The sequence below is a fragment of the Cataglyphis hispanica genome, chromosome 6 (assembly GCF_021464435.1).
Source record: "Cataglyphis hispanica isolate Lineage 1 chromosome 6, ULB_Chis1_1.0, whole genome shotgun sequence".
Classification (NCBI taxonomy): domain Eukaryota; kingdom Metazoa; phylum Arthropoda; class Insecta; order Hymenoptera; family Formicidae; genus Cataglyphis; species Cataglyphis hispanica.
This window is the reverse complement of record NC_065959.1, coordinates 329,887-356,482: the sequence shown is the minus strand read 5'-3', so window position 1 is coordinate 356,482 and position 26,596 is coordinate 329,887. Positions and strand designations below refer to the sequence as shown.

Sequence of the window (26,596 nt, the reverse complement as noted above, 5' to 3'; positions counted from 1 at the left end):
TATTAAAATAATATTAGTGATGTCTTTTTGAACTTTGTATTTTTTTTTGTCTTTTATATTATATTATGTTTATATGTTTAATTAATTATATGTATAATTGATTTTATTTTTTTATATCATATGAGTTGTAAAGCACGCTTTTGGATTCACGAAATAACGGATTGGTTGTATTCTTTCGTCGTTTCATCGATATAATTTTAATTGCATTTATATTGATGCGAAAATCGAATAACATTATATCAACAATCCCGTTTGGTGAAAACTGACAAACCCTTTCCCAAATACCCGTTTAGTCACAATTTAAGGCAAACGCAAACTTTCGCCAGAACGCCACCGATTTCTCGTCGTCTCTTCTTTCACGTCATTTCGTCGAAGTTACACTTTAAATTAAATAAGCGACGTTTGCTGGGGGAGCGAATCTATTCCGTGTCGGGCCAAAGTCAAAGTCGGAGGTAATTCCAAAGGGACTTGTCTCCGCTTTGCAATTCTCACGAGAAGATCTCAACAATATGTTTACGGCGTTTTAATTGCAGTGAAAAAAAAAATTTAAAAGGAAGTTTCTATATATTAATTAAAATAAATATTTGTAAAAATTATTAATTTTATTTTACTAAAAATATCAAATTGATTTTAATGCTATTTGTTGAGCATTCGAAATGTCAAACGGAAATTTAAATATATGTAATGTGTTGTATTGAAAAAAAAAATATTTCTTTCTATATTAATCTATTATAGGGATATGCTTATAATTTTGAAAGGGATGCTTTTTTTCAAGCGCAACTGTATTTCAAAAGATATTGATGAAAGATATTGATGTAGGCATATTGATGCTTTGTCTAACAATAAGTTTTTAGGAAAGTTTGTAGTATATTTTTCAGCAAGATATTTTTTTAAAAACGTCAATTATCCCTGTATCTCGATATTGATTTTAGCTGCGTGCGTGTGTTCCACTTCATACATCGATGCACATCGAAATTTTCGCTCTTGACACCCGTTAATCAGCGAAGTGTAATTTCGCGCGACTTATACTCTCCTCCCCGGAAGAACAAACTTTTTCCACACGAGAAACGAAGAAAGAAAGAAGAGATTCGATCCTGATATCGAAGTCGCGCGGAATTTATGCCGGATCGAGAAAGCGAATCTTAAGATACGAAGGGGAAAATTTATGTACGCTGCCGAAATGAATGGAAAGATACCGGCAAGCTAATGTTCCGGGAACTTTTCTTCGATGGATGTAGCAATTTAAAGTTTTCGGACTCGTTAAACAGCCTCGCGCTACTTTGGCACCAGCATGATTTCAATGAAGAGCTATGTCACGTGCCGATTAAAAGCCAATCTCTTGAAAAATTGCGTGAGAAATTGCGCCGAGTTAGAGACAGTTTTTTGTCGAGTTAATTTTGATTATGAAAATTGATTTTTCGCGCTCAATTTTTTTATAAATTATTTAAAAAAATAACTACGTGCTTCATATTTTGCCAATTATGAGAAATACAGAATTTATCGTGATTTACGTATATATTTTAATAAAAAGATCTAATCGATTTAAATTTTTTTTATAAACATTTTTGCCATATAATTAACATTATAGAAATTATAAAGATAAAGTGAAACAAAATAGCTGTATTATATATTATACACTGTGAGCGCGATGTGGTTGGAATAGGTCAAACTTCTCGCATAATACGTGTCCCTTCACATTCTTTGAGGTTTTATTCCTGGTTATAAAAATGCTTCTTAACTTCACGATTGTTTCGAGCTTCTGTAAACATAAGAATGAGAAAATACGTAGTTTCAGTATATACTAAAGACGTACTATATACATGTATACAGGTATAATCATCCTCTTTCGCGCGCGCATTTTCACATAAAGGCTGTTTCTCTTTTACAAGTCGATGTACATGCATACGTGATGAACTCTGCACTTACATAAATGTTCTGTAAGACTTCTCAGGATGGTCCTCCCTTATGTGTATTCTACTACTCGGTTATGCATATCCTCTTTTTTACATTGCGTGCAAATACGGAATTATGTCGATTAATGTTCTATCGGATTATTAATATTCTTTTTCGCATTTTTTACTTATTTTTGAATATTATATTATTTTAAAAATAACAAAATAATCTAAATCCATTAATGCATTTGCGCTAATGGATTTTTGTTATTAACGGATAAATATTACATTACCTTAAATAAATGTTATAACTTTATAGGTGTGGTAATATTTTAATAACTGATATAATAAAATATAAGAAAGAATATTTTAATATATATAAATGAATTATAGAAAGAGATTCGCAGAAGAATGAACACGAAGAATGAGATCCAATAATATAATTGGATGAGAAGAAGTTACTTATATATATATATAATTCTTTATTCTTTACGTACATAGATGCGAGATAAAGAACAAATATTAATTAATAAACGTAATACTCTTGCTGGCTGCAAGTTGTGTTGTATTTTCTCTGTATTTCTGTGTTTACTGTTTCTGCAAACATATGTGTGCAGTGCAGTATCTCGGTTTTACCGTTCCTCGTTTCTTTTCTTCTTCTTTCTGTTTATCATTTAATAAATTTTACTCATAATTTCTTTGTCATATTTGTTATTGTGCATTTTGCATAAATAAGGAAAGAATAAACAGCCATGCAATTAATGCTTTTTACGCGATTCATTTTTATATCGATACATATAGAAAAATAAAAAAATAGAGCAGCAAGTATCAGTTTTCTTCAAGTTTCTTTATGACTTGTAATTAGCAAGCGCCCTGCTCTATATTTATAATTTTAGAATAAAATTATAAGATTCAAGGATAACAGATTTAAAAGAATTCGAAACTTTGTATGTTTTTCACTTTTCTAATATATCATGGGATCAAGGATGAAAGAATGTAAAAAATAAAATTATACAGATATATATTTTATTATAAAAAATAATCTTATTTCTATAATTTTACAGACATATGAGATATTTTCTTTTGATGACATTTGTTATTACTTTAAATTACTTAAAGACATATAAACATAAATTATAAATTAATTATACTATTAATATTTTTTTATCGTACATATATTTATATGCCGTAACGTTTTGTTATTGTCACATTCTATCTTCGAACATTTCCAATGAATTACGTCAAACATCCTTATCGAACTATCGGGTTTTTCACTTGGATGCACCAGCTGCTATTGAGATGCACTCAATTGCAATTAAAAAAAAAAAAGGAAGAAAAAGCAGGACTTTCTGTAACCTACTTACAAATAAGACGAAGGCATACAAGTATAAATTACAAATTCATCTTCATATCGCACAATATATTTTATTTTATTAGATCTAAGTGTAGAAAATTAACATTAGAAGTATGAGTAAAATAACGAAATGTTTAAAATTTATCTATAAATGTATAAATATATGTATACAAATATTTATATTCTTTGCGTTTATAAATGAGATTAAATAGATAAAATTAAAAAGATTGACATACATAGATGCAATTAAATGCAAAAAACTAAAATTTCAGAAAATTTATGTCACATGTCGCAACACAATTTACGATTACAAACAATCGTTATTGGCAAAATATGAAGATTTGTAAGTGGTTTTTATCGAAACTCATATTTAACATGAGTATGATTTTCGGATAAAATTGTCGAAAAAAAGTCATTTGCATCTCGCGAGTCGCAATTTTCGAAGAAGGAAGCGTAATGATAACGACTGTGAACGATAATAGACCGATGATCTCCGTTTCCAGCATCCGCGTATTTGAATGGCAATTGCCATCGGCTTTCTTTTTTGCTCGTCCGGGATTGTCCATTCATCTACGTTCAATTCCATCTAGTCTTTGAAGAGAATCCTCTATTGACTTTGCGCACACCGTACCATTTCTAAATTATTCGATTTGTTTTGTGGTGGCATGGAACTACTAAATTTATTCAGAATTCTAATAGATTTGAAGATCGCATAATTATGTAGAAATTTAAACAATTTTTTTATTGCAAAGTATTGATAATCATAAGAAAATATATATAAAAACGATTATAGATATTATTAGCAAGATTTATATATTTTTTTTGAGTGATTTAATAATTTAATAAATTTAATAATTTAAATTTTTTAAAATTTTATTTTACTAATTTAATAATTAAATCGACACTATTTTAAAAAATTTACCCATTTCTTCATCTTAAACTTAATTAAATAATTTTTATCTTATAAGCGCATTTGCAGAATACATGAGAAGGCAAGAGATTATATATTCAACTTTAAAAGGGGGAAAAAAAGTATTATTAATTTAATTATTTTAGAGTAGATTTCCTAGAAAAATTATAAATTATGTGCAAAAAAGTTTGAAGCTTGAAGAGAAAAAGATTTTATTTTTTTTATAATAAAATTTATTCCGTTAAATATATCTTCTTCTCTGTCAAGAAAATATGCCGAGCAACAACTGAATATTTTCTTACAAGTGCAACCTATTATCGTTTTATTTCGGACTTAAGCTGCCTCATCGATTGCAGTCGTCGACAGTCGATGGTCAATCCTTGCCATAGTAACAACGAGATTTTTCTCATGCTTTCTTTTGCAGATGTTGCCGTTCGAGAATGGAATGAACGCGAGGGCGGAATAAATCATCGGGAAGCCCAGTGGGATGCATTACGCGCATTACTTCGAGAGGGTCTCCTAAAGCGGCCGTTGTAGCACCAGGACTGATCGAGCGAAATAATGCGATCGAAGCGCATCAAGAAGGCAGCGCTTTTCAGATTGCTTAGATACAGACAGTGCGCCAGATGCCGGAAGATAACTTAGCGCATCCAGTGGCATCTAAAGCGATAACCCGAAAGTAAAGAAAAGAGGAGCACATACACTCACATACACACATATACACACACATTGCAAACGAGAGCACACGAGACTGAACGCGATCGTGACGACGATCGACGAACGTAATTTCACTTCACTGGCTGTGATTTTTATTCCTAGAATCTGATTTTCAGAGGCTTGATGCGCGAAACTTTGTTAAGACTGATCAAGTTAGACTTCTCACGAAGAACATACGAGACTGGAACGTTGTCGTCGATAATTTGTGACATCGCTAGATCGTTGTTAATGCCGTACTTTATCGTGTGATTAATAACATTATATCCGTATTATTAAACTATGTATCCATACTGTAAACATTAATCGCGATCTGAATGTTATCCATGTTCTTTAAAGACCATTAAAAATAATTAAGGCGAAGCTAATCTCATCTTCGCGAAAGTATAGGAATCGAAACGTTGTTTTCCTTGCATTTTTTAGCGCCATCGTATAACGTATTGATTGCATATACATAAATGACGGCAAGAATTGCCTTCTGCGTCGAGCGGATAAAATACTAAACTCAGAATTGCATTGTCGGTTAACGATCACGAAAGCAACGCGATCCATCGTCACGGGAAACGTCACGTCGAGGAAACATTCGTCGGATTTACCCGGCGTGCTTCGATTCGCGTCTAACCACGTTCGACAATATGCTTTCGATTACTCGGCAGTGTTCTCTCTTTCTCTCGTCGTCGACGAGCGGTCGCTGTTCCTGAAAGTTAGCCAATCCCTCGAAAAGATCTCGAGATGTTCACGCGATTCGTTCAAGATTTACGATAACTTTGGCCGCGTCGAGCGGCAAAGTCCAAGAAGGACAATTCGTCGGCATCAAAAAGTTTGAGTAGCACTCGGATCGTCCAATACTTGGACCAGGCTTAAAATTATTTCGCCGCATCGGCGGAAAGAGATCATTGCATCGTCAATATCGTTATAAAGCTACTCGATCGTTTCGGACGAGATCGGAAAAATTCGTGAAATTTTGCGGCGCCTTATATCCACAGACAGATGGGATAATAACTGAAGAAAATTGACAATTAAAAAGTACAAGCGGTTGAGAGGAAATATTAGAAAAAGAGGCAGAGGTGTGAAGAAGATTTTAAACGTTTTGGATTGAGAGGAAAGAAAATTAAACGGCGGAAAAGAGCGGAGGAAAGGGTAATTAAGAAAGAGAGAATCAAGGTGAGGACCGATTGGCAGTCGAAATGTGAAAAGGAATTTGAACGGATAAATTGACTGAGGCTTAAACGCATGGAAGAAATATAAGGGGAGAGATCAAAGCAAACATTTTCATTTGGAGTCTTTTTGCGAAAATATATATATAGATATGGAGTGTGATTCAAATTGGAATTGTTGAAAATTCGGCCGCTTAAGACCAAAAGCCGGTGGTAATTGACGCGATCTTCTTGGATGTGTTTATTTACATCGAATTTTTGAAACAAAAATTTGCCTCGTGCCGTTTTTCGGCACATTCGAGAAGCATAGATCAGCGTTAAAAGTGCTTTGATGAAATTAGACTATCAAAAATTAGAGTGAACGCTAAATTATATAAATAAAATTGATTTTTTGTATAAACACTTTTAAAGTGAAAATTAAACATCGTATAGTGTCATTGGTATTATTCAAATCTTTATCGAGGACAGATAACGTAATAGTCGGACTTTCGCAAAACGGAAAAGTGACTGTAGCAGTGATCTCATTGAAGATTTATCCGGCCAGTTTTGCACAACTTGAAGATAGATTGTGATTAAATCCGAAGGGATTATTAGAATTATTCATTCGGCATATCGTTCACCGGTGCAGATGATTGACGTAATTAAAGAAAACTCATGAGAGTGCCAAGCAAACTGCGAAGAAAGATAATTGAAAATTCATGCGGCGTTTTAGCGCTTTCTCTTCTTCGTAAAAAGAGCAAGGGACAATAATAGCCGGTTTATTGCACCTCTTAATCGATAGCCTAAAAGAAGAAAAAAAATAAGAGAGAAGAAAGAATCTCGACAGCGTAAGGAAGAGGAAAAAAAGTAGACTTTTAAACGATTTAAACATAGTGGGATTAGCTTAGAATATCCGATTGAAAGTACAGACTGGTTGAATTAAAGATTCAAGCGACTACTTCCGCAAACTTGAATTACAAAGTGCGAACGAGGGCGAGCTATCCAATCGACGAGCTATCTAGTCCGGCAATTTCTTCGATTCTGAGGAAATATATAATCCGACGAGCAGAGGAAACGAAAGAGTTAAGGAGAAACGTCGTGGAACGGAGAAAAGCTATTCGCAGACTAAAACGGCAACGCGCTCGGTAAGTAGGAGACAAATCGTTTGTGAAGATTGTTGAAGTGGAACAAGGAGTGTAGCAAAGAAAACGTTGAAGCCCGAACAAACGACTTCAAGTTTTCTATCTACTTTTCTTTTTTTATAGTAAATGATTGTCAAAAAAAGAAATAATATTTTTCACTCATTTGCAAAAATGACCATAAAAGATACAATTTGATATCAACAGTTTCCGGGAGTGAATAAAACGCCCATCCGAAAAAAAGTAAGAGAAAAGCGTGCAAAATCGATCGATGAGATTAATCCACCGGGATTTACCACGGGAATTTTCAGTATCAATTTGGTATCAATCCAGCTTGCATCTCTGATCAACGAACAATCGCCACCGGGAAAATCGTGTCTGAAAACTCAATTCTTGCCATTCACGGTGAAACGTGATTACACTTGCAGAAAGCTGTCAAAAAGGCCCCCTCCTTTCCATTACTTTTTTTCGCGTATAACATCAGCCTAAGTAGAAGCTTGCAAAAAGTCAGGAAGAAATTGTAGGGGTAGATTGCAATTTCCGGTCGGTCGCGTAACAGCAAATTCATTGCACCAGGAGGCGTAATCCTGAGGGACGAGCACGCGCGCACGGAGTGTCCTGAATCGGAATTTCGAGAGGCAGATACGAACGCGGATCCATTTGTTAAAGACAACACGCATATACATTTGGAGTTGTTTCTTCACTCGTTTCGATCGCTTGACGAGAAAAAAACGAGCGTCGACAACAAAGGGAAGGATTCTAATTTATGCCTCCATCCTCGTGTCCGATGACTAGTCGTAAATGTCACAACTGCTTGAAATTATCAGAAGAAATTGAACGATAATGTCGCGATACATGACAAGATCTGCAAAGACGAGATTGTTCACGAGGAAAATTGAGTAAAGTACGAACAGAAGCGAATGGAGAATTTAATTTAAAAGTATATGGCACAGGAGAAGAAATAATTTAACCCTTTTCTTCTCTCTTTCTCCTTTTGCGAGATTATCAAATATAAAACGGCGAGAGTAATTCGATTTTTACATCCGAGAGCGTAACGAGCGACCGTTTATATACGCCGAGATTCTCTCGACGATAAAAAAACGGCGGCCGCGGAATAGAGATTTTCATTCAACCCGACGAAGAATATATGAAATATTCGTCGTCGGGTTGAGCGAGAAGCGCAAGCTCTCCCGCTCGCAAAGCGGACAGCAGAAATTACTGCTCCGTTTCAACAACGTTGGCAGAAGAGCGAAATTTAAGAGAAAAATAATTTTTCTCACTCGTGGCAATCACGTAGCAATCATACGACCGTAATTTGTCGGTGCGAATCGTCCGATCGTGTGCGTACAAATGTGAAAGTTCAAAGCGTTTCTTCTCTCATCTACAAAGACACCGATGAGAAAATCGTACGTTCTTAAATAAAGTTGCGAAGTTTTGACGACGGGAGGAAAGCGCTTTCTTTGGCGGAAAAACCGTTAAAATCATAAAATCAGGAAACTTTTATTGTAATTAATAATAGTGAGAGAAAGAAAGCAAAATCCAGGAGATAAATGATAAATATCTATCTTAAAATTTTTCGAGTAAAATTTTCGAGAAAAATTTCTTATATGCTTCTGAAAATTATTTATATATGTCTATGTGAGCAAAAATGTCGATTATACAATTAGGATTTCAAGAAATCGCCATCGATTTATAAATAAAATTCTCCCACAGCTTCCTGAAAAAATCAAGCCGTCTCTTATCTTGGAAGCGGATCGGAGATCGAGGGAAAGGCAGTCAACCGATCGTTTCAAGGCCGTAAAATTCAAGAAGAGAATGCCAATCAACGACTGCGCTTGACAGAAGCGACGATGCTGTTTTCAATTCTTGATGGGATAACGTCAATCTTTTGAGCGGAATGAACGTCGGAAGACTTCCGTCGGATTCGATTTGGTAAGGAAAGAAGAAGGAGGAAGTACCTCCCGTCATACGAGAGAGGGTAAAGCCGCAGAAAGAGGAAGGGTCGCGTTAGTGTGGGTATGTGATCGTCGTGTGTGTGGAAGCGAAAAGTGCAGTCGAAGCAATACAGCGGAGCTAAAACGGTCTTTGGGGAAGAAATTGCAGCCTGCAACTGCTGGGAGAAGGAGAGGAAAGAAAGAAAAAACTGGCAATGATCACGACACGTGCGGTATCAACTCGTCGTTGAAGTTTGCTCGCTAATATACGTTTCCCTTGTATTCTCCTCTTGTATTCTATTTAGGAAAACGCTAATGGACTGTGACACGTGGATCGTGTGACAATGCAAAGTTCTCGTGATATCGGCGTGGGCGATTATAGAGCGATCTCATCGCACGGTTTTTGTCGAGAATTACACCAGCGGGAACCGTTTCCGCGCAAAATCGCATTAAAGTATCGTTTATAGAATCTCGCGTTCTTCGATAATTTAATCGATAATTTCAGATATAACCGTGGATGTAGAAGAGAATTGCGCGTACAAAAAATTCGGTACGGGGGTGAAATACTCAACGTTACCCAGAAGATCCAAGAGATTCCATTGAGATCTTTGATGCTCCTGGTAAAGAGAAGAGTATGTTTGAGGAAGCAATGTGTTGATCTACGAATTCACGTTGATGAAATTCGAGAGACGCGATGTGTCTTCTCGACGTAGATCGCAATGGCAATTCGCAAACAGAGAAGACGACGAATGATATTCGACAAACAGACTGTAGTCCGCTGAATTCGATACTGTCGACGTTGTCTAAAACACTACTCGTTGTTTAAAGGCCGCGTAACGTTAGACGATATCCGAGGTGCAACACGAGCGACCTGAGAAGAAGAGAGAAGGAGAGAGAATGAGGGTTATCGATTATTCGAAACAATGTTCCGCGATTGTGTTCGCCACCGCGAAACTAAAACTGCCGAATTACACAGTCTATGATCAGGTGTATCGGCGAACATATTTCACGTGCGTATTAACAAGCTCATCCGACCGTAATTCGAAATATTGACGGGAATTCATACGGAGGATTCGTCTTCAATTAACGGTTGTGTTCAACGAAAGTCACAAATGTAATCTCCGCTAAGTAAAAATATCGGAAAAAAGAACATAAGTGTAATAATTAAAAAATTACGTCGATAGTGTGAAAGCAAGTATATCTTGTTTGACACTCACAACTGTCATTTTTAATAACCCAGCAGTAATTTTAAAATAATTCGGAAAAATTAGATACGATTCGCATAATTCTGTTCCAAAGTAACAATCAACTCGCGAGATAAAGTTGCGTAAATTATTCATAAGGTGTAAAGTGATCAAACATAACTAGTCAATAGATTAATATACGAAGAAAGCGCGGTTGTGTTCTAAGGACTATAAAAAACCCGCGAACTTCTTCAAATTTTAGTCCCGCGATTCGTCGAGTGAATCGATCGATCGTCAAGAATCGTAATCTTCATTGTCGATAATGCGAAGACGTACTCTTTATAATTTTCAGTGAAAATAATAAAGAGTCACAGAGTGTCTACAACCGGTAAGTGTCGTCTGTTGTGCATCTGACGGGAAAAAACTTTGATTTCCTGATTATGGCGACTCGAGATGTTTGGCGCGTCCCTCCTGATTCGCATCTCTCCTCATTGCCGTACGCGAAATTCTCTGGAGTCCTTCGACAAGATCACATGGGCGCACCCGAGGACCTCGAGAGTTAATTAAAATGCGAGACCTGAACGCCACCGCATGCGCTGCTTTGTACGACGGCGTCGAGTGGTCAAGCTTGGGAAACGTGGTTACTCTAGTCATTCTGGCTATTGTCAATGTCATGGTGGTAGTAGGTAACGTCCTGGTCATACTGGCCGTCTACTGCACCAGCAAGCTCAGAAACGTGACAAATATGTTCATCGTGAGCCTGGCCGTTGCCGATCTGATGGTCGGGGTCGCCGTCTTGCCATTTAGCGCAACTTGGGAGGTTTTCAAGGTAAGTTTTTTCGTTTACTATGCGCTTCATCTCAATTTTCACGTTAGAATATAATGAATAGATACTGAAAAAAGACAGAATACAATCTTCATAATAGAAAAATTGATGCGGTATTTTTTTTTTTTCAATAAATGTCATCGTGTTATACAAAAACAAATGATAAAAAAAGAAACGTTCGATAAAAATCTTTTATAATGCCACAAATATTCGTCATCAAATAACGATTATGTTTTAGTAATGTAGCGTTTTATGAATGACATTTTGCGTTTTGAATTGCCCCGTCAAAGTTGCATCTTGAATCGACGATAGTCATTTTGTCGTGACCAAATAATGCACTTTTCACGCGATGATTGTATATGTATGGTATCACACTCGCGATGGCATTACGATGTGTCGAGATAACAACGAGTTGATCACCAGCCAAATTCTATCCATTGATTGTTCGTTAGCGTACAGTTTTCGACAGAATCTACATGTTTTCGCAGTTTGAACAGAGCAAATTTTATTTTACACTGTATCCACATGCAACACACGAGGTGTATTTTACAATATCAGAGTAAACGAAGAGAATACATACTGTACTAGTATGTACAATTTTAAATTAATTTAAATTTTAATTTTGAAATTTTTATTTAAAAATTATTTTAGAAATATGCATTTTATTTCAAATTTTTAGATATTATATAATTTCTTCCCCTCCCTCCCTTCTGCTTCTGCTTTAAAGCTTTTGTAGTGCCGAAATAAAAATCGCATAAAATATATTCTCCAATTCGATAAATCGATGCGGTAATGCTTTTTGTTTTTTATCTGTTCAATATTATTGCGTGAAGGACAGTCTTAGGTGACACAAATCAATTTTGTTAAAATATTGCTCACTTTATTTTTTTTTTATTTCACATTCACAGTTAAAATATGTTTTCTTATAGAAAAGAAAATTTTTATTAAAAAATGCATTTATATAGTAATAAAATAAAATAGTATTTCCAAGTCATAATTTTTTTAAGAGAATACAAATTTCACGACGATATAGGATATAAGATATCTCCTTTGTCTCTCAACGAATATCGTAGCATTATCGTAGCATTTTAATCTTTCGTTGTTTTCTAATGCGATTAGAAAAGACGCGATGCCGCACTTTATCCCGAAATCATCGTCGAATAAGATGTGCCAGTTAAGTGAGACTCGCGGAGGACGCAACAGTTTGCCAACTTTTCCCTTTGGTCCTTTTAGTCTAGATTCCCGCACGATGCTCGCGCTATTTATGCGTGTGTGTGCGTGTGTGGATGTACACACGTGTGTGCACGTATTCGACTGAAACGGCTCGGTGAGTGACGGCATGGATGTATAAAAGCGACGCGAGTCTCTCTTAGGTCAAGTCAAAACGAGGATGCTCCATTTAGGAGCTGAATTTTACACGATGTAGAGTGAGTTAGTTGCTCTTCCTTTCGTTTTCTTCGCGCACTTATCATGATGCGACTCTTTCTGCTCCGAAAAATCTCTTCTCCTTATCCTTCTTATTCGGAGAGGGTCGGGTGGCGTGGTATAAAAAGCGTTCTCAGCGTCAAAGTCAAGAAAGAAAGAAGCAATAACGGGCGACTTGGACGCAAAGATGCACGATGCGGAGAGCACTCGATATCTGCATTTAAGGGAAGAATAACTTAATGTGATAATGGATGTAAATTTCTTAAAATATTCATAAACGCGAAACGATCGTTTCGGTCAAAGTATTATATTTGCGGTGGAATGGAAGCGAATATCGATTGGCATTTTCTTGAGAAATTAGATACCTCGGAATATCATTCAATTAATATTCCTCGAGTATATCGATAAAATTTATCTATACAGATATTCCCTACTGATTATATGATAAAATTGTAATTTTATTTAAATAACGCGTAGTCTAACCAAGTCAGAGAATAAAAATAAAAACGAAATGATTGCACATTATACCGCAACATACATATGTATTTATGTGCATCTGTAGTCGCGCAAACAATAACGAACAATTAATAAAGTTTTCTTCCGCTAATTGCTGAAGAGCTAACTGGTAACTATTCAGGTTTTTTTTAGCAACAAATTTAAAGAAATTTTTTTGATATAAAGGAACATCAAAAATATTACTGCATTTGCAAGTCCTTTTGACATCTTCACAAAGTTTTGAATATATACATATGCATAATAATGCTACTCGAAATACATTTTTTAATATTTCACATTTGATTAACAGAAAAATGACAAATATTCTTCTTTAATAACTGTATAATTGTCTGTAGTCGCAAAATTGTTCTCACACATAAATCAAAGTTTTCGGAAATCTCTTTTAATTATTTATTCAAGTCGCGACAGAGGAAAAAAAAAGAAAACAAATGGTCAATAAATATAAAAAATCGTCAAACAAAAGTGAATCGATTTTAGTTATAGTTATTAGCCGTATATTGAGTGACCGTATATTCGCAACTATAGTAAACCTCAGACAGTAAATAATGAAGGTTAATTACTGAATTCCAATATCGATAGTGCGTTTAACGCCACTCGAGCCAAAGCTCAATTTGAAGGTGGATGCCACCCTGTAGAGAGCTACACGTTGTATTACCCATCATTATGCGAATGCGTTGTGCGTGCAACATACATCACGCAGGCTGCATGCATGGTACATATAGGATTCCATTGTACGTGGTCGTATTGTGAATCATTATGGTTTTGTGCATCGTCGACCTGAATGGGAATCGATCCGATCTTTGACAGATGCCGGCTCTGCATCTTATCTGTCTGCTACGTTTCGCAGATAATATGTTACGCATTATCGGTGTTAATGACGCGCATAATATATCTATCTTACGCTTTCGTGTGTAACTAAAAAAAAAAAATGTATGGGAAAGTCGTTCACTTTCAATTTCAAATTAATTACATTTTTTACATTTTATTTTTTACATTAAATATCTTGAATGAAAAGAGCTAAATAGTCAAGTAAAAATTTGATCACTCGAAATAAGGATAAAATTTCGGAATCCGTTTGCGCTTTTAAAGTTCAATACGACGAAAGATATGTATTGATATTGAATATATTTCCCGTAAATGTTCTTCTCTCGAAAGGTTTGGATATACGGAGATCTCTGGTGCTCCGTGTGGCTGGCAGTCGACGTTTGGATGTGCACGGCGTCGATATTGAATTTATGCGCCATCAGCTTGGATAGGTACTTGGCTGTGACCAGGCCAGTCAGTTATCCTCAGGCAAGTACCACTCGGCATTCGTGAAAACGATTATCCCAGAGAGATCTGCCGTGCATTACGCATCAATCGATTTATTCGTTCAGCTCGATACACTTATGCGTAGCGAAACGATACGATTGTCGGAAATATTTCGCGTAATCGCAAGTGCTTGCGAGAGATGTTTAGTCAAGTTGAAAGAAAGTTTTATAGATGAGATTTATATTTGTTTAATCATTTATAATTCTATTCTAAATTTTTACTCCGTTTACCGTTTGAAATATTTTGTTTGCAACACTTGATTTCAAAGCCGATTATATGCATTAATCTATTATATTTTTTGAAAGATTAAAATACAATCAAAGATTATATTTCGATATAATAAAATAAAAGCTACATACATGTCGTTGCAAATCTCTCGGATAACGTAAAATCTAGCATATAGGAAAGTTAAAAACGAGAAACACAAGAAACTTGCAAACGACGAATAATTAAATTATCGAGAATTTGCACGCTCTCGAATCAATGAGCCCAAATCTCTTTACTTATCACGACGCATCTCCATATTATTCTCTCTTTTTCATTTCCACAAATCCAGCTTATGTCAACGAAGCGGGCCAGAATGTTAGTGGGTGCCGTTTGGGTTTTGAGCTTCGTCATCTGTTTTCCACCTCTGGTGGGCTGGAAGGACAAACGGGTACGTAGTAGCCGCGGCTAATCCGTTCGGCTTCGGGGAGATTTTGTTCGATCGTTTTCGCAGAAGAATCATTTATCCTCGCACGTTTAATCGCTTCCTCTGTTCTCGCAGTCGCATCCCACGTACAACATGACGTTTCCTCTCTACGGCCCGTCCAACACCACCACTATATTTATACCGGTGAAGCCGTGTCCATGGATCTGCGAACTGACCAACGACGCCGGTTACGTCGTTTACAGGTATGTTTCCTAAGAAACTCTTGGTCTTTTTTTGCAGACATATGAGATTATACAGGAAGCAAAATATTATATATTTTTTACTATAAATTAGAGTATACATTGCTTTCTCACATATTAATATTCGGGTACTGTTATTGATAAAATAGATTAGTAAAACATATTGAAAAAAGTCTCTTTTTTACATAATATATTCTTTCTTTTTAATGTATTCTATTTGTATTAACATATTTGTATTTTATATTAACTTATAAATCAAAAAGAAAAAAATTATTTATTTTGACAAATATTGCAAGAGTAAGACAAAAGACAAAATTAAAAACATGTATTATATATATTCTCCATTTTCTGATACTATATAGTTTATATATATATATATATATATATATATATATATATGTATATATATATATTTAAATATATGCATATAAATCGATATACATATATATAATCGAATTATTTCAATAAGTTAATATCATAAAATTTAAAAGATTATAAATTTACAATATAAATACAAAGTGGATAATTGTTTCTACTTCTACATTGTTATCATACACGTATTATACAGACATCAATCAAAGCGGTAACATATACACCGCGTTCGTAGCCGTTCAATAAATCAATAAATCACTCAGCTGTCGCCGATTTTGAATAGCCATCACCGGTTCCTATCTCTCGATTAGATTATCTCACCAATTATTAGAGGCAGTGGTTGAATTAATAGTCACGGTAGTCAAACTGTCATGTGCAAAGGTGGTCGATTATTCCAGAAAACATGATTACCGGAAAACCGCGATCGCACTGTGTTGCAGCGCCCTAGGCTCCTTCTATATACCGATGCTAGTGATGCTGTTTTTTTATTGGCGGATCTACAATGCCGCCGTTTCCACGACGAGAGCCATTAATCAAGGTTTTCGGACAACGAAAGCCTCGAAAATGCTCGGCAGCAGGTAAACTCCCCTCACAGGACAATTTTTTTAAAGCTCGCAACCGGTATAAAAAATATTCCTTATAATTTTATAATTGATTTCTGTTACATTTAATTGTGTATCTTACGTTTTTTCAAAATATACCGATTATTTTATCATTGTTTATCATTGATTTTTTCATATTTAATTGCGCATATCAGTTGTTGACAATACCAATGTTTTTTTTTTTATCTCCTGTACATGATAAAAAGAATTGTTTTTGATTTTTACCTTAATGAAATAACATAACAAATAAATTTTTCTACATTTAATTATTATTTTCCGCACTTTTCAGTCATTTCACTTTTATTGTTAGTTTCCATCATTAAATTTCTCCTTTCACAGAAAGAGAAATTTCTTTAAGTGAAAGCTTTATTATGCTGCTGGCAGATATAATAGAACGTAAGGAGTTCGACGCAATTTTATTCTTATGCAGGTTCGACGAACAAAGACTGACCTTACGAATACACCGTGGCCGCGGTAGCGTTCACAACGGCAGTAACAACGGCAACTCGAGAAGCCCGGACTCGAGCAGTCGCAGCTCTGTCAAGCGGGAAAAGATCAAAATTTCGGTCTCTTATCCCAGCACCGAAACTCTTAACACAAAGTGCAACACCCTCGAGAGAACGCCATCGAGGTGCTCGCAAATCTCGGTTCATTATAGCAATGGACAAACGCAGACGCAGCTTTGTTCGCGAAATACGCACCTTAAGGTAAGTTAGATCTTATACAAATTATATTTGCAGACCTCTCGAAATATTCTGATTAATTATACTCAAAAGATGGACGCGCATTCTCTTTTATAATTTCTTATTTTTTTAATCATTTAAAAATATATGGTCGAAATTTGTTTTCGTATAAAATTACAAAAAGTGTTTTACACATAATTTTATTTTTATGGTGTAGAAAATATATATTTTTTAAAAATAATGATTTATATTTTTTGTCACTATGCAATAATATACAAAATTAGATCCACTCCGATCGGAAGAATGAAATCTCTAGCTCTCTCATTATTCGAGAAATGAGAGCGTTGTCGGATTTTGCAAGATTCATATTCTAGATCTAGATTAATGACATTTTGTCATCGCGATTTTGAGTGCATATATACACACTGTTCATTGTCGATTAATCATTTACAAAACGGAACGGATCAAGAGTCAACTTTTTGTTCAATAAAACCAGAGCAATTCGTTTCGATTGGATAGAGCTATTGGGTCGTACTATTTTTTCACTTTTTTTTTTACTGTTTTGTTTTGCAAGATTCCGTACTTTTATTTGTCGTTTAAATTATCGTTCGTGATATTCTCCTGTAGATGAGTTTGTATGCGTAATTTTACACGAAACGAAGCATATTACGGACGCGTGTCCATTTCATTGAGGGTTTGCCCGTACCATGATTTTTTCATCGCGCAATTTTTTTAATTGCTCATATCAATAAATAAAGGAAGGAAAGGCGTTTTTTTTATTTTTTTCTATCTTGACAGATGTATAACGCGAATTTTTATTTATAAACATATTTTTAAAATCGCACATATTTTTAAAATAAATGTTTACAAGCAATCGAGAAAAAAACAGAAACAATGTGTTTATATTAAAAAATGCTAATAACCACATTTTAATTTTGATAAAAATCTATAAAAATTGCATAATTTTTGATAAATGTTTATTATTTTCTTTTTAATTTTGTTCATAAAAAGAAAATGAGAGATATCCAATAACAGATTTTCAGTTGAGGACGATATTAATCGAAGTCCGCGTCTTTTGGCGACAGTAACTGCCATTATTCGCGGTCGTCATGAAAAAACGACAGTTTTACGGCGTCCGTAAATTTCGCGTGAAAGTGAATTTGTATTTTATAGATAACACCAGACGTGTGTGCGCTCGCATATGTGTATATTACCAAAGTCGTAAAGACCGACTTGTTAAATTCCCTTTTAGGTCGGTGGTGTTAATAGGATCGGCAGCAACAAGAAGCCGAGCAGACGGAGCAGCTGTGAGAGTCAGGTAACCAGCGACGAGCTGTCATTGCGCGAGATGACGCCGAGCAGCGAGGAGAAACCGCGAGTGATGAAACTGGGCAAGAGGAACATAAAAGCACAAGTGCGTCCTGCATATAATGCGATTCGTTCGTACCTTTTAACATTTTGATCATTGAGTCTATTTTTCAACTACTGTAAAAATAAACGAGCATCATTCGAGTGACAGTTGCGATTTTTACAAAAATAAATTTTTAAAATACTACAAAAAAGGATGGGAAATTGATTTTTATTATTTCAAAACCAACGCGGCAATGATAATATTGATTTCGATCGGGATTAATTTGGATTTTAACAGGAATAAAAAATAATTTTGATGAAAACTAGTTAAAAGGAATATTTTTCTAAAATATTACTACGTCGTGTACGATGCATAAGAGAAAGTCATATGCAGGTGAAAAGATTCCGCATGGAGACCAAGGCGGCAAAGACGTTGGGCATCATCGTCGGCGGTTTCATCATGTGCTGGCTGCCGTTCTTCACCATGTATCTGGTGCGCGCATTCTGTCCAAATCACATCCATCCAACTGTCTTCAGCGTATTATTTTGGCTAGGTTATTGTAATTCCGCGATAAACCCCTGCATCTATGCTCTCTTCAGCAAGGATTTCCGTTTCGCTTTCAAGAGAATCATCTGTTGCAAGTGCTCCTGCATACAACGCGTCAACACTTTGCGTCGTGGCAGTGATGGCAGTCAGTTGGCGATGAGGTCAGTGTTACAATTTTCAATATTACAAAAGATATTGCAATACAATTTTGTGATTTATTTTCACACAATCACATTTTTTCAAAAAAAAAAACGATTTCTTATTCTTTATATATTTAAAATTTTATATTTAAATTTAAAAAATCCTGGCATAGTCTATGATTTATTCAGCTTTGTGTACGATCTGTTAATGTTCGGATTTATTGCACTTTTATATGTGAAAAATCTGTTTTATGTAACCGCATAAAAGAAAATTTTCAAATTTTATCATATTTTATGCTTCATAAATGTTTGATGGATACGTAAAACGTCATGAAATTTTAAAGAGTCTACCTTTTCACTTCGATTATATAAACATTCGCAAACAATATATTCTCTTGATTGCGCATAAAATGCGCGATCGATTCTGCAGTTTAAATTTAGAACATTCAATTTTGGTCTTAAACCCGGGTTGTGTATTCAAAATAACGCGTCCCATAAACTTTATATATCCCTAAATTATAATCGAATTAGCTCGCGAGAAAATGTTGCCATTTTCAAAAGCAATTCACAGAATAATCCGTGCTTTTGGTGTCTCACGAGAACGATTCCGATGTTTCATAGAAACGAACGAAGTCCGAGTTACTCGATCCGCGGTACTCAACACGGGATCTCCATCGACGACTCGGATCCTGATCCGGCATCGGAACCAACGCACTCGCAGAGCGAGTCTAGATGATCGTAGCGACACGTCCGAGCTGGCAGACAGCGCGTCACCTTTAACCCCCGATCCTCCAGGGCGAGGATATTCTTATGATCGGCGATCCTCAGACATGTCAACGTAATGTCATACGTTCGGCCTTTTTGCCAGACTGACGCGATTTTGACTTTGTCGATGAAACTAGAAATGCGTACATGCTCTGTCTGTCTGTCTAATATCGCGATTATACGAAATCGTTAAGCGAGCAGTTACGAGTAACAAGCATCTTGTTTAACTTCTCTGTTGCCTTTTGTTCTTGAAAAACGAATATTATTCTTGATTGGTCTGTCTATCGGCATCATGCAATCTCACTACAATGACTAAAGTGAATGAGAAAGGAAAAGCTAAATTAGTTTACTAGGCGAGGTGAGCAAATAATTCTCTTTCAACCTGATCCTTTATGTAGATTGCGTAATTTTGCTGCAACGAGTTTATGACAAAGCCAGCAGAGAGGTAAGTCAAGTAACAAATTACTCTTTTCGTTTCTCTGCCATCTATCTCTGAAAGAAACATAAGCAAGTAACTCGCTGTTCGATTCGCTTTTACACTGTAATTGGTCGAGCGAAACAGAATGCCAGAGAGAGCTTCGTGCAACGCGCATCCAATCGAAACTGGATTTTAGCGCATCAGGCCTGGAACGTGGCGCTTCATCTATGCAAAGAATAAAGAAAAAAGATAATCCGTCGTGGATCTCGTCGCGCGTATTTTTTCGCAAGACCGTTTCGCGGCATTTCGCTTCGATTTGTACTTTCGGCTACGTTATAAGAGCTTAACACTGTCGTGTCTTTGTTAAATAACCATTTCTCCTCGTGACCATCCCGTCCGGTGAACATTGTAGTGAATTATCATACATCATCACACTTAATGTTACATGTATCTAGCGCGGATCGTCAGAGAGTAATCGGTTGGATTATTACAAACTCGATATGATAATCTCTCCGATCATTGCATTGTAAAAAAAACTGACTAAATTTCAGACAAAGTGCCTGCAGCTTTTTTGCAGACACACTGTCTGAATTATCAGACAGAACACTGTCTAAAGATAATAAAAATTACAAATACACTTCAATTTTCAAACACTCTTCTGAACTTTTAGAGAAACAGTTCTGATAATTAAGACAGATTGTCCGAAATTTTTCCCAGACATTCAGATCTGAAATTTCAGACAAAAATGTGTCTGAATTAAAAAAAATTTTTTTTTGGTGTGGATTAATGTATTTATTCGATATTGTGTGTGTGTGTGTGTGTGCGTGTGTGTATGTGTGCGCGCCTTCTTTTCTCGACGTTCTCCTCTCTTCCGCGCAGAAATCGCTTTGCAATTATTTATTTAGCCTAATACACGATCCACGTGAGTGAGTCATGTGTAGCTCTCGGTTTTCAAGTCCTTTCCGGTTTCAAGCTGGGACGATTGATTGATTGACTGATTACTGCTGATCATCCGTGACATGTGTACATATACGTATTGCATAATGCATTCATCCCACGTCGCTATTAGAGAGCGGTACCTATTGAAAGACGAGAGACAAGTCTCTCAAACTAAGAAGGAGAATAGAGATCGAACAACACTTGCGCGAAATTCGAGATGTGCGTTCGACCGAGGACGAGCATTCGAGAAGCGCGGACGTAACGATGCGACGAATACCTTCTATGTACATATCCGATATCTATGTATACGCATAGCGTTAAGTATGTCGTTATTTGCTATGTAAACCGATGTTCGCCCGCGCACACGCTCGTATATATCGGCGTTTCTTCCCTTTCTTCCTCTCCTTTTCTCTCCCGCTTCCTCCAGCGTCTCTCTCTCTCTCTCTCTCTCTCTCTCCTTTTTCCCTTTATTCGAGACATTTTCGAGATTTAACCGGAACAAGATTGCGACTCTCTTCGATGTTGTTGATTTGTACATTTTTTTTATATAATCTCGCGCGCGTTTGTATAATAAACATCGCATCATACACATCGTTGTTACCGCTCGTGTAATATATACACATTATACATATATATCGTATAAGAAGAAAACAATATGCGCGGATATTGCGTTGGGCTACGTTAAGTCCAACGTTTGCGAGAGATTCGGGACGTCTCGTGCATACTCGCGAATTTACCCCCGTAGATTGCCGTTAAAGCAACGTAACTGTAATTCAACGGGGGCAGCGAGACGACCGATCGACTTCAATGCGTGGTTCATGTATTATGTGATATATCGTATAAATATGTCAAAAAAAAAAAAAAAAAAACGGAAATAAATATGTGAATACGTATAAATTGATTTTGTTATCTTTCGCAATTTACATCGCGAATTGAACGAAGCATATTCTCATTTCAAGGTACGTAATAAATTAATTCTACTATATATTGTAAAGATACTTCAATTATTAAGTGAATTATTTTGTCGTCATATTTTGGGATTTGTTCCTCTCGAGTTACTATTTTGCATTCCGTACAATTCAATTTGAATTTCTTCGACGCTTCTGCCATTCGTTTCCGGCACCATCGTGGAAACGAATACAGTTCCGATTAGGCTTATCATACCGAACGTGGCAAACGACGAGGAGATCCCCATGAGATCAATCATATCCTGGAAGCATTTTGTCACCAGAAATGCCAGCGTCCAGTTACATATGGTGGTGGCAACGCTCGCCGTTCTCTTTACGTTGTTCGTGAACAATTCGTCGATTATCAACCACGGTATTGGACCAAAGCCGATGCTGAAGCTGGCGACGAATACCATAAAAGATAGCAAAGGAATCCAGCAGACGCTCGATAGATCGTGCGTGTTCTGAAACGACGCAGAAAAGTTTAGAAATCTAATTGAGAATTTTTTTGATGGAGAAACAAAAATATAATTAAATTTTAATATTTTATCATTATTAATATTCTTAAAATCTAAAATAATATTTTAATAAAGTTACAAATTCACATTTATAAAATTTATAATAATATTTAATATATATATATATATATATATATATATATATATATATATATGTGTGTATTTAATAAGCTCTTCACCTGAAAATGAAAGTATCCCGACAATGTAAACATACAAGTAGCCATTACTGACACACTAATAAACAAGAGTAACTTTTTATCGATGCGTTCAATAAGAATAGTCGAGCAATAAATGGCAACTACTTGTACAGTGCCCACAATCACCGACGACGTGGATGAATTAACGATAAGAGTTGAACTCGCATCATCAAAAATCATTTTTGCGTAAAATATCAAAGTATTAACGCCAGAAAGTTGCTGGAAAATCATTAGACCTAGAATGCATTAAATAATAAAATGCTAACATATAATTCAGCGTAATATATATAAATATGTAATAAAGATTGATAAAGTCAACAGAAAAAGAAATAGAGAATTAAAAAAAAATTAAATATTAATTATTCTAATAAAAATATTATTGATATATTTTTTTAATTAATTAATGTTAAAGAAATAATAATTAAATTAATTCTAAAATTAAATGTTTCTTTACCGAGAATGATGCAGGTCTCTTTCTGATAATTTCTCAGATCAAAAATACTGGCTTTATGGGCTTCACGCATTTCCGAAGCTTGGAGCTCGAGTCTAATCAATTCCGTCTCGGTACGATAGTGAGCACCCCTGAAGTGTTTCAGCACGTCATTCGCCTCGTCCTTCCGACCTTGCATGACCAGCCATGCCGGTGATTCCGGTATGAACGGGAAGGAGATCAAAAGCAAAGCGGGCACCACGGAACACAGTATCGCAATGACATGCAAACTATCGGTGAAAGCTGCAAACATTGTGCGTGCGCTTATCAATTCGGCAAAGTTATTGTGCAGTTATATAACTCGATTTCAATTTTACCATCGTATCTATGAATGAAATCACGCAAAAGTCAAAACTATCTTATGTGATTCTTTATTGACAACTCTCTCTCTCTCTCTCTCTCTAATTCTTTACATTATTGGATATTTAACGTCATAGATGCAAACGTGACGTAGACGAAGGGCTACATTTATTGCAACATAAATTAAAATTTATCTGAAAAACAAGCGTTTGATTTATAAATTTTTTATGAATTTTAATTATTAACGTCATAATTATTACTAACTTTATTAAATAGTTATTGATATAACAAGATATTCAACAATATACATTCAAGATTTTAATGTGCTTCTAATTTCGATTTCAGGTTTTGTCGCTTTAGTATTAAAGACAGGTACACTCTCTGTGTAGGAGATTGTTTAATTTTATATTCATAGAAAATTACAAAATATTTTTTACCAGTGGCATATGCGAAGAAAATTCCGGCGGCGATTTGCAACTGGAAAATGGTGCCGAGTAAGCCCCGAATGCTCTGCTCGACGATCTCGGAAGTGAACATGGGAACAACGACGGATGCTGCACCGCTTGCTGCCCCCGCAACAAACCGACCCAGAAAAATCCTTCCAATGGAAAATCTCGATTACGTAAGTTAAGTAGAAAATCAATGAAACCGCATAGTAAAGTCTCTCCTGCTGGCTGGGAATGCAGCCAATGCCAATTGATAGGATAAAATCCTCGTAACAGAGACAATTGATGCACGATAAGGAAAAAATTTTATTTAATTAATTAGAATAACGGTATAATATTAATTTAGCTAAACTTGTTGAGTTTTTCATGGAAAAGAAACACGGAAATGACTAGAGAATCGTATAATCCTGAAGCAAAGTTTCAAGATTCGTTATATTATAACTTGTACAAGTGGTCGAGATACGGAATAAAACTGCATTTTTTGCCCACAGTAATAATATTGTTTACAATTAGAATTTTACAGATCTAATCGATTTGTATTCATTTCAATCTTTTCGTCGTCGTTATCCGATTCGCTCGGATTTTTACTTCGGATTCATCCGGATTTATCGATATCTATTACAATGATTAGATTCAATGTAATTGTAAGACCATCGAACGTTTGAGAACACGACATGACAGACGAGAAAATTAATAAAACTAAAATTATAAAATTATAAAACTGAAATATGATTTAATAATATTAGTAAAACTAAAATATAAATAAAATTTATTCTCTCGTAATATTAATTCATAGCAAAACCTAAATAAATCATAACAATTTTTTTCTGCTCATTGTTGTCACAATACAAATTAGTGATAAAAATCAATGAAAATAAAATTTGAATGCATTTATTGAGCATAGTGTGATTAATATAATATAAAAATATAGATTCTTTTTTATGCGTTTATAAAATACATTGGTATTTCTTTTTGTAACAGGGAGAATTAAATTAATTATAGTCATTATGAACGTACATACATAAAGAAATCGTAAAAACTTTAAAGTGAACTTTCTCACCATATTTTACTCTGTGCAAATCCGATAATGTACCAGCACAAAAATAAGGGTACAGTTATCGCCCAGATCGTTTTCTTCCGACCAAACTTATCCGCCAACTGTCTCGCCGGTATAGTAATCGGGATAGCGCCGAGAGGAACTAAGGAAGAGATCCAAGAACCTTCCTGATCGCTAATGGATAGCGTATCGTTCTTGTTATAAAGTGGCAGAGCGGATGATGTCCACGACAAATACGTGCCTATTGAAAATGCAGCGAGTGTCGCTAGAGCAGTAGTAGAAAGAATATGTCAGACATTTTATCTCGAGAATACATCTTGAGAAATATTTTATTTAATCTATCTCGAGAAATATTTTATCTCTTCGAAAACGTTCCGCGCCTTGAGAATTCTTTTGCATCTTTCGCGTTATTCTTAACATTCTTCACTTTTATAGTAGATCCCACGGGCACGCAGCGGGGCGAAGTTAAATTACACAGTCAAGAGATGTCTATCGCGAGGAGAGAACTAGTTTCAACTACGATACGCGAACTTTCAATTAAATTAAGACGAGCGAAGATTAATGTTGCAATCGCGCGTGAAAGTTCGACTTTTCAAAGGCTAGTTTTCAAAGAAACCATAAAGAGATAAAAGTGGATTTACATATTTATAGCCCTTGAAATCTGCAAACTTTATATTTTAAACATATATAGATGCGCGTGGGATTTGCCGCTTTTAATAAAATTATCATGCCTATTAAATATTCATATGCAAATTGCAGCAGCGTTTTAATGCCGAGCGAGTTTACGAGGATTAAGCGTAAAACTCACCCGTAAATACGCCCATATATTGCGCGTATTTCGAAGTCGGCCCTTCGCACGTCGATTCCTCGTTGTTCTGTGAAATTAGTGCCATTGTGCATTCGCGTGTGAGAATCGCTTTAACTACTTAAAACGCTTGGTGAAAATAAATCAATACTTTACACGCTCGCTCGCGAGAGAGAGAGAGAGAGATTTCGATCCATATTGATCTTAAGTCGACGTCGCATCCCGTCGAATACTGCCCATTCCAATCCACGTCTCTTCCACGAGATCTTCTTATCGGCATCTCTCGACCGATACCGATTATATGTTGTGACCCTAATGCTTACGTAATAATCCGTCGAGCCTTTATGATATAAGACAAGTCATTCAGTATTATCGTAGAATTCCATTTCTTGCGCGTATCAAACTGATGAGACATTTGTGCAGGCGGATAAAGTTCATCTTCAGCATTTGTGTGCGTTTATGTCGCTTTGAACAGGGAGTTTCATTTTATTGATAAACGCGTTCACGCGTTGCGTTTATCGCAGCTATTTCCCTTCTCGTTATGTGCTCGGTCGAATCAAAATCTACAAGCACATGTTTATTGAATACGAATATATATATATTATTCTATCCTTTAAACAAATAATGAAATTTGATATTTCTATAACTTGTTCTCAGATACAAGAAAATTTGTAAAAGTATTTTTTACAAATTCACAAGCCGCGAAACTTTTCCATCGAAATGTCGAAATATTTAAAATTCAAAGATACAAAGACAAAGACATTAAGGACAAAGTGTTAAGAACATGG

At 35.6% G+C, this 26,596-nt stretch overlaps 2 protein-coding genes across 8 annotated transcripts in view; one reads left to right on the top strand and one right to left on the bottom strand.

Annotated features, from left to right (window-relative positions):
• The window catches only part of LOC126850508 (octopamine receptor Oamb), a 108,459-nt gene extending 86,516 nt beyond the window's left edge, over positions 1 to 21,943 (top strand). For 4 of the 6 annotated variants that reach the window (XM_050593614.1, XM_050593615.1, XM_050593616.1 and 1 more), the window contains exons 2-11: positions 4,581 to 7,151; positions 8,859 to 11,092; positions 14,186 to 14,323; positions 14,898 to 14,996; positions 15,108 to 15,235; positions 16,045 to 16,182; positions 16,637 to 16,913; positions 18,142 to 18,303; positions 18,634 to 18,947; positions 19,548 to 21,943. In XM_050593614.1, the coding sequence (XP_050449571.1) occupies positions 10,832 to 11,092; positions 14,186 to 14,323; positions 14,898 to 14,996; positions 15,108 to 15,235; positions 16,045 to 16,182; positions 16,637 to 16,913; positions 18,142 to 18,303; positions 18,634 to 18,947; positions 19,548 to 19,662 (1,632 nt within the window). In that variant the 5' untranslated portion in view covers positions 4,581 to 7,151; positions 8,859 to 10,831 and the 3' untranslated portion in view covers positions 19,663 to 21,943. The remainder of the gene's footprint in view (positions 1 to 4,580; positions 7,152 to 8,858; positions 11,093 to 14,185; positions 14,324 to 14,897; positions 14,997 to 15,107; positions 15,236 to 16,044; positions 16,183 to 16,636; positions 16,914 to 18,141; positions 18,304 to 18,633; positions 18,948 to 19,547) is intronic. The other 2 variants (XM_050593618.1, XM_050593617.1) reach the window with 2 other exon arrangements.
• Positions 21,944 to 21,945: 2 nt separating this feature from the next.
• LOC126850516 (facilitated trehalose transporter Tret1-like) lies at positions 21,946 to 26,053 on the bottom strand. Of its 2 annotated transcripts, XM_050593631.1 has the most exons (7): positions 25,965 to 26,053; positions 25,812 to 25,878; positions 25,007 to 25,268; positions 23,938 to 24,098; positions 23,165 to 23,443; positions 22,693 to 22,946; positions 21,946 to 22,459 (listed from the first exon to the last, which is right to left on the bottom strand). In XM_050593631.1, the coding sequence occupies exons 2-7, from the start codon at positions 25,825 to 25,827 to the stop codon at positions 22,076 to 22,078; spliced, it is 1,356 nt and encodes a 451-aa protein (XP_050449588.1). In that variant the 5' UTR covers positions 25,828 to 25,878; positions 25,965 to 26,053; the 3' UTR covers positions 21,946 to 22,075. The 2 variants fall into 2 exon arrangements, with proteins under 2 accessions (XP_050449588.1, XP_050449586.1); XM_050593629.1 differs by having other exon boundaries at positions 25,812 to 26,052.
• Positions 26,054 to 26,596: the final 543 nt, after the last annotated feature.